Source organism: Diachasma alloeum, unplaced genomic scaffold (assembly GCF_001412515.2).
Source record: "Diachasma alloeum isolate Michigan unplaced genomic scaffold, Dall2.0 Dall_scaffold_00681, whole genome shotgun sequence".
In the NCBI taxonomy this organism is placed as follows: Eukaryota; Metazoa; Arthropoda; class Insecta; order Hymenoptera; family Braconidae; genus Diachasma; species Diachasma alloeum.
The window spans coordinates 479,486-491,202 of record NW_021680813.1 but is presented as its reverse complement, the minus strand read 5'-3'; the positions used below and the strand labels follow the sequence as shown (position 1 = coordinate 491,202).

At 36.6% G+C, this 11,717-nt stretch overlaps 2 protein-coding genes across 4 annotated transcripts in view; both read right to left on the bottom strand.

Moving 5' to 3' along the window:
• Positions 1 to 4,852: 4,852 nt before the first annotated feature.
• On the bottom strand, positions 4,853 to 8,920 carry LOC107044138. The gene is made up of 2 exons (XM_015265914.1): positions 8,664 to 8,920; positions 4,853 to 8,569 (listed from the first exon to the last, which is right to left on the bottom strand). The coding sequence occupies exons 1-2, from the start codon at positions 8,760 to 8,762 to the stop codon at positions 7,646 to 7,648; spliced, it is 1,023 nt and encodes a 340-aa protein (XP_015121400.1). The 5' UTR covers positions 8,763 to 8,920; the 3' UTR covers positions 4,853 to 7,645.
• Positions 8,921 to 10,987: 2,067 nt separating this feature from the next.
• Positions 10,988 to 11,717, bottom strand: part of LOC107044137 (E3 ubiquitin-protein ligase RNF4) — a 6,201-nt gene continuing 5,471 nt past the window's right edge. For all 3 annotated transcript variants that reach the window (XM_029126544.1, XM_015265913.2, XM_029126543.1), the window contains one exon: positions 10,988 to 11,717. The gene's annotated coding sequence lies outside the window, so the exon portion shown is untranslated.

Genomic DNA, 11,717 nt, shown 5'->3' with positions numbered 1-11,717 from the left:
TTCACTCAACTGGATGGAAGGCCGTAGAGGTGACCAATCTCGATGAACTGGTGAAATAGTGGATACTATCAGCTCTGGCTGGAAACTCCGGCAGTTGACTCGTTCTGATGAGGGGAATCACTACTTTATACTAAGAGGATGTAGACCTCTGGATTGCAACCGCAATTTGAAGATTCTGAACTTGAACTAGAGACTTTGGACTTTAAACTTAGAACTGAAGAAAATTGAAGACTGGAACTGAACTGCGAACTCCGAACTGACTTTTCTGTGTCCGGCCTCCGTTTTCGTAATGCGTGGAAATGAGTCACCAGTTATCGCTGGTTCTAAAACTCTCTCTCTTTATTCCTAGTGGCATTTGTGTGGCCAATTAGAATCCCCTTAATTATTGATTATTTTTAGGCACTGCGGGGATTGGTCACGGTGTCTTCTAATGTTTCTCTGATCTCACTGATTGATGATTAGGTGGCATCAAGTTTCCACGTTTCCATCCGGACTTGCGTCGTTTCTTCCAAATTTCGTGAAGGAAAGGGTGACGTGTTTCTTCCCTATTCGATTGTCGGACGGAGGCGAAAACCACGCGTCCATCCATGTACTGATCCCATCCTCAGATAAAAGCTCGTTTCATGATTCACTTTCCACCCTTCGGTGTTTTTTCGGTAAATAAAACGTGCACGGATATAGAATCTCTCCCGTATGTTTTTTAATTCTCCCTCGTAGATCACTCGCGAGGGCAACCTCAACCACGAGGATCAATAATAGAATTATCCGATGAACCAATTAACATACAGGATACATGATAAGCACTAAGTTCACCCCTCCAAATCCTAGAGCTTTTATTTGGATAATTTTGCGCTCCCTCCGTTTTTTACAAGAGATATTAAGCCCTACCACGTACGAACAAATTCTATTTAAAAAATTAGCGAATTCGAAATTCCAATAGAATTTTCTAGCGAATGCGCTAAGGTTTGTTATTTAATTTTTTCACATGTGACTGTTTCAAACGGCACTCCTTGTATAAATATATATTAAAATAATCATAAGCTCAGTGAAACTTTCATTGTATTTTTTTAGTCTGTTTTGTCAATTGCAGTGAACCATAAATTGGTATTATCGATAAATGACTTTTTATTAGTAGTAACTTTGGCAGCCGATTCACGGTGCATCTCCACAGTTTCACGATGCAACATAATTTTGATATGTTTGATCTCGAAAATGGAACTAACCTCATTTTCTATATATTTTAACATTGACTTTGAATCCGTTTTAGAAATATTTCCAGATCTCTAATTTTTTAGAAATAAAATTGTTGAAGTGTTGAGAACTGAGAAAAATACAATTTCAAGAAGTGAAACAAGTACATTTGCATAAAATTTTCGACAGAAAAAAACCATGATCTGAGAAGCCTTTGATTTTAATATTGTGCTGGTTTCACTCTGGCATCGATGAGTAAAAACGAGTAAAAAAAGCCGATGATGAAGTTGATCACAAGTTCTTCACATGTGCTAACATCAACTGAAGTCCAATTTGAATAAGAAAATGGCCTTCCTCCTATATCGCGTGTCAAAGTACGCGTAGTCAACTTCTAGTGATCAGAAATTTACGTACATATTAATTCTTTTTTTTATTCATGAAATTGCGTAGTTTGCGCAGTTTTCGATTCTTCAACATTTTTTGATGACATACTAGACGTGCTAGAAAGATTTTTCATGCCGATTTCAAATCCGCGTTAAATTATCTCTCAAAGATTGTCATTTCCATGTCTAAGAAATTTTGTTGCGTTGAAGGAGAGGCCGGCTGATGTCGGACACCGATAGCATCCAGTCTGCATGTTCGAAAAATTTGGACATAACATATATATAAGTTCCCAACACTTAGTTTTCGAAATGGCGCTTTAGCCGAGTGACACCGCGTCCGCCTACCAACACTGCGATCCTGGTTCCAAACTTTTCTCTGCTATATTTTTATTTTCATTTTTATTCTTTCATTTAATAGGAAATGTTCATTTCAGGAGAATTTGACAACTAAAAATATGATTGAAATATGATCTATTCAATTAAAAGTTATGATATAATTGAATACCGTAAAAGATATTCAGGTGAATTATTTTTTTTATTGGTCTTACATAGGTTCGGCTCCAGGCGTACATTTTTTTGGGTGATAATTATCACAGAAACATACAAAAAAAATTTATCTGACATCGACTGCAACAAACGAAATCAGTCTCGTTGCAAACACACGGGGTTTGCCGTTTTTCGAATGACACATACGTCGTTTACGTTTGAAAAAATGTGTGTTTTGTCAATCAATTTCGATGCAAACCACGCGTATTGAATCATTCTCGAAATATGGAAGTACATAATTGATGATGTATAAGCGAATGTATTTTGATCACATCTTCATGAGATGCGATTTCACGCTTATGGTTGATTACATAAGAACAATTTTGCGGTTTCTTTTATGAAGTTTGAAAAGTATATGTTATGAACTTATACATATGGTATGCGCAAATCTTTTAGACAAAATTTCTCCCTTACTTTTGGGCATCTGCTCCTAGGAATTTTGGTGGGGGCCACCACTAGTGACTCACTTCAAATATATGAAGACTGAATGCTGTCCGGTGTCCGGCATCAACCGATCTCTCCTTGTGAGTGTTCAGGAGGATGAATTTGAAATGACTTATTCTTAACTACAACAATGATTCCTTCCAAATCAGAAGTTTTGTCCAATGAATCGAAATTTTAGGTACAATCCATATGAAAAACTACCACTAAAACTCGACTGTGAAGAGCCTTTCGATTTTGAGTGAATGATAAATTATTATAATAATTGCACAACTAAATTTGTATTATTTTGACGTTCAATAACTTCTATTTATATGCTATGCAATAAGTTCCGAAATATTGGTCATGTATATTAATCCATGGATTGTATTCATTTTGAAAATTCTGCATGACATAAGATATTTTATTGAAATCCCTACCCATATTTTAGTGCCTGTTTATGGTTCAAGTTAATCATGATTAAACCGTGGTTAACGTTAAGACAAGACTGGGGTCTTATTTCACCAGTGGGAGTCACTAGTGGTGTCCCCCATTGAGTCTTAACAATTGGGGGTTTAATCCCTAGTTAACCTAACTTTAACCAAGGTTTAAGCGTGGCTATAAACCAACCACTCGCCCTTAGTGTTTCAGATGAATTATTTCAATTGAATTCAATTTATTTTTCTCGATGTTACAAACGTGTGTAGCGGCTGTCTCCGATGTTTCATCCTTCCACTGGTCCGGTTCCCTCTCAGGTAAGAATATAAAAGGCTGACGATGAGAACAAGGCTGTGCAAGCCTTAGCTCACTGAGGCTGAGTAACTCAGGACTGCTTCAGGGTTGGTTTCATCGTTGACTAAGGCCTGATTTGAGGGTTGTTCATGAGGCTATTGGCGAGGATGAATTCAGGCCTGGCTCGGGCTGAAAATGATTAGGCTGAAACTGCCAAGGCTCAACCAAGGCTCAAAAGTGAAAATCACTTCACACTATTGTTTTCTCATCCGTTAATAAATTTTCAAACTTCAGTTTCGAAAAGTCGCATTTTCTGTAAAACATGTCACCTTCCTCCCACGTGCTAGCCCTCTTGTCTCTCTTGCACGTGAAGAAGGATGATACGTTTTTCATAGCTAAGATTGATAAATCATACTATATTGATGAACGGAGAGAAATCTTTTCAATCAATAAACATTGCCGTGACCTCCCGATAAACCTACCGAACTAGGTCTATGTGAGGCTTGCGGCAGCCCTTGGCAAAAGAGGTTGGCGAATTTTTATTTAAAAAAATTAATTAATTATTTATAAATTAATTGTTCTATGAGAAAACAAAAAAATATTGTTAATTGTTGAAATAAGAAAACAAATGTAATGCACACCCAGTATCGCTGAGCATTTCCGAGCCTTGGATCAGGGCTTGATGAGCCTTGTTTCCATCAGTTCTTACCTGGGCTCTGCTTCTTCCTTCTTTCGCCGATCCAGTCACTCTTCTTGAATGTCAGTCCCTCTGAACTTTGTCTTGGGCCTTTACTACCCACTTCTCCTTATTCACTTCCATCAACTCCTCCGTACGTGTCTCCTCAGTTCTTCTATGGTCATCGCCAGGAAAAAAGGAACATTGGGTTTTAGCCGAAAGCAACTGCCCACCCCGGCATGGAATGAATCACTCTGCGCACGAAAAATTTGAGCGCAATCTTTAAATTATTTCCAGTTTTCATTGAAGTCTGATGCAAGGCATTCATTCATGACGGTGATTTCCAAAATTAACCAAACAGAACCCATTCCTCCATCCGTAACGAAAACTCCTGAGCGAAGGTCACCTTCGGCCTCTTCCGCTCCGACCTTCTCAAAATCCTCCAAAACCAAAACCAGAAAATGCTAGCTACTTTTGTGAAACACTGTCGTTGGGCGCCACCCGGGGTGGCTAGGAATTATGCCTAGCCACCTCGGGAGAAAATTCGGAGAGCGAGGTGGATTCGGTCGCTCGATCTTAGGAAAGGGGTCGCAAATATAACGAAACAACAAGAAATCCAGTCAGAAAGGAAATCGAATTAAAATTCCCTTAATCATCTAGAAAATCAGGAAATTAAAAAATAAAAAAGCTGTGATTGAATGGAAAAATATCTCGCATTTGTTATGTCAAGGGTGACTGAATTCCAAGGAAATGTAGGAATATTAAAATAAAAAAATGTCACCGACATAAACTGTACTTCGAAAGGAGTGAATTTGAATGAATATAATTGGATTTGAAATGATGACTCGATGGAATATAAAATGGAGAGACAAGGTTAATTGAAATAAATTGATTAAACTCAAAATTCAAGTTAACGTGACTTTCACAAGTCTATATTTAACAGAACAAAAGAAAAGGTTTCTGATATAAAGTGAAATGGTTCAAAAACTTACAACCAATGTAAAATGTAATCCAAATGCAAGTTGACTACACTAGTGCTGCACTGAAAAGATTTTTAAACAATTGAATTTAAATTACTTTCACAGAATAAAATTGAGACACGAAAGACAAGTGAAAAAAGTGAATTGAACACTTGAAGAAAAAATGAATAAGAAAAGGGTTCTAACTTGACCCTTGGTTTCATTATTGGAAAGAAACTGCATATTTAAAAGTGTCAACTGACACGAACAGGTTACAATGAACAACTGATTTGAAAACTACTCTGCAAGTAGTTTTACTTACGACTCCTGAGGATGTGCCCTTAGGATACATGGAGGGAAAATTCGGGGATCAATGGCATCTGACCCTGGCCCGGAATTTCCCACTTCAAAAACTCTGGTCCTAATGCTTCAGGGTTAAACTCCATCTCTTCCACATGAGGATGTTGGGGTGTAGGCGGACTTTTCTATCCCCAACCACCAATGAAATTATTTCGGGAAGTCCTAATTTTCCTTCCACATCCTCATTTAATTGAAATAATTATTTTCATACATTTCTTGAATTATTGAAGTGAAAATATAACGCAATTGAAAATCACAATTCAATGTAAGAATTGATCGCTCATTTGGAAAGCGAGTAGAAAATATTTGAGCATTAATATTAAAGACAATTGATTAATCAATGAATTTCGATATCAATGGAAATAATTCCTTAAGAATCGAATTGTAAGTATCCTCTCGCAATTAAACAATATCTTGACAGTCAAAAGTATCTCTTAATTTGAATTAAAAATTATCAGAATTTAATTGATTCAAATATTTTTAATTGAATAGCAATTTATTTAATTGTTTCAAAGTATGAAAATGTGAACTTCAGACACATTAAAAATATTCACAACACTTAGTTAATTACATGTAAATTACTTGGATTATTAGTCAATGCAATTCAATCAATATTATTCTGATAATTCGAAGTTCTCCGAATTGAGAACTATAAAATAATTTACTATTCAGTTCGCCATTTTTTAATTAGAAGCATTTTGTAAAAGAATTATTTAAAATTCAAAATATTATTTTGAAATAGTCTATCAGTAAAATTCTCAGAAGAGGGTACAGACGCAAGTGTCCCTCGACCGTTGAAATTTCCTGTTTATCTCCCTTATCCACCGGGTGGATGCATAGAGCGTAGGCGCATAGGAAAAAGTCCCATGTCCATAGGGAAATTTCGGTGGGTTTCGGAGGGTCTGTGATAGACCTTCGACCCTTAGTCGACGACATGTAGCCGCCTGCAACTCATAAAATCGACAAAATATAGCCAGAGACAAACACTTGAAGAGTGTTTCGCGGCTTATTATTTGAAACTTTATTGTCTCATTTCATGAATTTTCTCGGAAGTTTACTTTCAAATCTTGTACTCAAGATAATTTATTTTGTGCAGCTGCACTTTTGAACCGTGGAAAAAATGATCATTTGAGTCCGTGAGAAAAATATTGAAACAGGAGAAAACGTCTGTTTATCTGCAGTTGTTATTAAATAAACCGAAAATTGAAATGAAATGAAACCGATCGATTCTTTGAATCGACAGGTTCACAAGGGTCCTATGAGGCCTTCACAAGAACTTTCCATTCAATCTTCCCTCTCAAGAAGACCTCTATATGACGCCTCTTGTCCGACGTTTATTCTGACGCTTATGACCCTAATAATGACCCTTGTGACTCCTTGGATGCGATTCTCAATATTTTTTTCTCAAAAGTCGATTTGAATTTTCGTAATATAGAGAAATAGAGGAAATCTTATAGGAAATTTTATAGAAAACTCGATAGGAGATCCTATCCGAAAAGTTCGTTAGAAAATGTTCGAATTCTCCATAGAATTTCCTGTAGAATATCCTGTATGATTTTTTCATACGTACTGGTTCCGTAAAAGATTATAACATTCTAAAGCTTGTTTTGGGTGAAAAAATTTCGATCATTAAATCCCTTGATGAGGCCTTGGTTTAAAAAAAATTAAATCATTTCCAACAAATGTAATTAAAAACGGAGTCAATTGTCAGATCTCCCTAATAATCAAACTTTTTTTAGAACCCACTGTATGAGAAATTCTAATTTTCGAATGCTAGAATGACCTGTGATAGAGCAAGAACAGCTAAAAGCGTAGTACAAGCATACAAATCTCCGTCATTTCACACGCATATCTCTCATAATGAAGAATTTCAATTTCCTGTATTTGAATGATGCACAACACAAAGGACAAGCCACCAAAGATTTGGAGGCTGAATTTGCATACAAGATTTTGCGAAATGACACTTATATGTATCTAATTGTTTCCATGAATTAGTGATAATTCTCAGAATGCAGTAAATTGCAAAATCCTTCTGTTAAAGTTTTTTATTCCTTATGTTATGGCTGCCAGTTGAATAACGGATTTTTCTCAAAAAACTGCCCTTTTAAAATGAAAGAAAAAATGACGAATGAGTGAGACTTTTTAATACAAAAATTCAATGTATCTTGTAATTAATACCATAAGAGGAATTGAAAAAATCAGACTCCATATAGGTCTTCTATTCACATAGAAACTTTGGCCCCAGTTTGGATATAAGATGATAGAATTAAGTATCTGAAAGCTATAATAAATAATGTAAATACTAAATTACTGAACAATTCCCTTAATCCATATTTAATGAGCGTAACTTTTCAAGTTCTTAGTGAAAGTCCAAGTTCTCAAAATCTTGACTTTGATATTTTAGCGAACGGCTCGATTTCGTCGATCACTGGCTCTGTCTCTGTCTCCACAAGAATCTGCTGGAGCCACTGCTGAATCTGCTTTGGATGCTGATCTCGTTCGATATTGACACTGTTGTTTGGGATTTCTACAGATTTTTTCGGGTCCCTATCAAATGGAATTTCAGTGTGCTTTTCACCTTTATCAATGTCAGATGTTCCGAGAATGTTAGCTTCTTCTTTGCCTGAATTTGAGCTGACGTCAGAGTCTAGAATTGTTTCTTCAATAGTTTGCTGGTCACAAGGATGTGGAGAAGAATCAGTTAAATGCCAAATAATGTTCGAACTTTTTAGTTTTGAAATATCTTTGGAATTGGTAGTCATGTTAGACTGCGATGCTAACACAGGTGAACAGGTAGGAGAGAAATTATTATTCTCCATTTTCTCTTTTTTTTTTACCTTTTTTTCCACAATCGTAGCAGCGTCTAATCCCACATCGAAATCAGGAGAAACAGAGCGGGTCGGTGAATCAATATAATTCCAATAAGTAGAGAAATTCATTTCCCTGCATAAACTAACGATACTCTCACTACGATTTTCGAGCTTGATTGATTTGTCGAAGCTAACATGATCTTTGTTTGTTTCCTCGTACTCCTCAACTTTGTACGGTTCAACGTCTTTCACAACGAGCCCGTCCTTGTCCGGTAGTTCTAGTCTCCCAAGTTTCAGGATGGAGGATTCTAAATATTGCCAGTTGTCAAGATTTATATTAATGGATGGTACTGAGGGGAGGAGCTCCCAATTTGATTGAATTATGCATAATTGTTGATTGTGTATTACTTCAATTTGACGTAATAACTGTTTCTCGCGGATTTTAAGTGAATTTGACAGTTGATTAAAGCATTTGGACACTATGGAACGAATCTACGACATAAAATAAAGGAATTGGAGGTAAGTCATGAATCATTCACCGAAGTTATTTTTTTGAAATCTATTTAATTATTTTTAACTGTCTTACCTCTGCAGAATTTCTCTCCAACGTTTTCCTTTTATCTGTGATTGTCCTCACTCTTGCGGTATCGAGAATTCTCCTTGACTGTGTATTTTTTCCTTTCATATTTCCTGAGTGTAAGATAAAGAGATGTGATGATAATAAAGCCCTTTAAACAGCTGATTACTTGTAATGGTCATGAAGAATACACTGGGGGGTTAATCTCAACAAAAAGCCGTTTTTTCCATAGCTTTTTCGAAGCTGCGATTTTCTACCGCGAGGGGACGATACGATACTAAATGACACGAATTGATGACTTTGTGAACGCAATCAACTTTAGGGAAATTTAAACCAAAAAACAACCCTGATGATGGCGGATAATATAACAGGTGCAGTGTTAATTGATGAAGAAGCCGAGAACCATCAACGGGGCTTACATAGATTATTAAATGCGCGACGTCGAGCAATTCGACGTACCTCAAATTCACTGGAGGATTCGCCGGACTCGGTGTTCAATAAATACTACAGGTTTAATTGGTTCATAGGATTTATTTGTTGATTTTTATCAATGAAAATAATAACCCGGTTAGCAAGGATTCTATACGATGGGTGTGTGAAATTCCACTTTCGCTCCGACATTGAAAATCGAAGCCGAGATATTTACCAGCATCAATATCTACTCTTAGCAGTCGATAGGCAGTCAATTCTATTCACTAATTGATCGGTCAAGTATTTATCTCATTTGTAACACGTATTGAAGTGAATTATTAACACTTTACTCCAATATAAATTATAGCTGCTCCAAAATGCAAAATTACAGATGGAGGGGTAATTGCGGATAATGCGTTCGCATAGTCATCACTTCGTGTCACTTATCGTGTCGTCCCCTTGCAGCAGAAAATCGCAGCTTCGAAAAAGCGGTGAAAAGAGCAGCTTTTTGTTGAGAATAGCCCCCAGGGTTTCTTTTGCTGTGTGTGGCCGTACGGTGTCCTGCAGCAAAATTACTTGCCTCGATGATACTCTACCTATTGGCGGCAGCATATTGATGAATAAGGCGTTGTCGCTTGAGTTCTGGGCAGCTATTGTCGTCAGAGGTGTGGTCACCCTTGCAATTTATGCAATTAGGTTTCTGGTTGGATGAAGGACATGGGATAGTCCCATCGTGAGAGCTAGTTAAGCAGTGTAGGCAGGTTTTGCAACTTCTGCAGAATTTTTTAGTATGTCCAAATCGAAGACATTGGGACCGTTTCACTGGAGAAGCGTATGGGTGACCCTCAAAGCGTAGGTTATAAAGCATAACATCTCGAAAGGATTTGACCTTCAAATTTGAGGCGAATACTGAGAGGGAGAAGATATAGCTGCCTTATTGTTGGGAAGACGGATATAGCGTTGACATCGGAAAATCTCGAGGATATTAACACTGGCACAAATATACTCTTTAATTTCATCATCAAAGAACTCGAGGGGCACATTTTTCATGATGCCTTGACGAACAATGGAAAATTGAAGGATATAGGCTAGAATTTTGTATTTATTAAGGGTGATCTACAATCAAGTGAGCCGATTCTCGGGTGCTGAATGATACACGGACAGACTGATTTTTTTTGAACAGGTGGTTTCGAATTTTAGATTTGCTTCTTCAAAAAATTTTGTGATGATTTTTGCTAATCTTAGATCAGAGAGATCAACGGTATATGATTGGCTGTAATCAGCCTGGAATATAACGTTAAATTTTCTGTTAGTAGCATTAGGGGGGAAGCGATTTTTGAAGAAATCTGGTTGAATAGGGGGTGAGAGGCGTTTTTTTTTAGGAGAGGAATTGTCGAGTTTTTTCTTTGTTGAGGACAAAAGTGACAACTCTGAGGGTGATTGATGGTGAACTTGAGAAATGGGAGTAGATGAGGTGAAGGTGGATTTAGTCGACACATCGGCTTGTTTGGGAGCACGCTTCGGGTCAGAGTCTGGGTCTTCAGAAGTTTCGACATTATAATCATTGATACTTTTCCTTTTCTTGGTACCTTCTTCAGTCTCTATACTAATTTAGGATTGATCTCCACAAGGAATTTGATGAGGGAAAGGAGATGAGGGATAGAAGGATCTTTTGAATTTTGAGAATGATTATTCATGATAAGGAGATTTTTTAGGTAAGAGGTGGTCGAGATAACATTGATAATTAAAGTGAAAGCAGCAGTAGGATAAGATGGCGGCACCCCACACCAGTAAGGACGCCGATCACGGTATAAGATCCTTACGATTATTGTAATCCACCTCTTTTATCTCATTATTATCATAAATAGTTATCTATGTATGTATAATTCCAGCCGTGCATTTACAGAAATAAAAAACCTGAATCCATCCAAATATTTTTGAATTTCAATCAAAATTTTCCACTCATTCGACTCTTTCCTTAACGCGCTTGATAATTCTTCAATAAATAATGGAAAGTAAGCTTACGACCGTCGAATAATTTCTCGTTGTCAGCACAACAAGACTTTCCTGGGAATTGCACAATCACTATAATTGGAAAAAAATTTCGAGTTGTGACAACAATATTCTATGTACAATTACAGTAAGTGGAATTGTTGCAGTTATCAAAAAATTTTAATTGAAGCCTTTTTTTATTATACATTTGAAGTACTGAATACGAAATCTTTCTCTTGGTGTAAATTGATCCCTCAAGATGACCACAATAATTTTAGGGTCCTTCTAAAAAAATTTGCAAATTTCGACTTGAACCGTTTTTTGGTTGCGATACTGTACTCATACATTTATTCCTTAGTGTATTCGAAAGCTCTCATCATCCCTTGAAAATACTTAGCTCAATCGAATTCAAGGCATTTATTTTTATTTAAACATCAAATTGTCACTACATTATCAATCACTGATTGAGATGAACGAAATACCATTTGTCATGGTCGAAACTATTCGAATATCATCGATAAGAAAGGAGATATACCTGAAGTTAGTTTTCAATCAACATAGAAAAAGCCAATTTCTCTCAATTATCATCCTCAAATTTGGTAGATTTCCAAGCTTTTTGTTCGTATAATAGGACCATGAATAAAAATAAAACTTATCCGA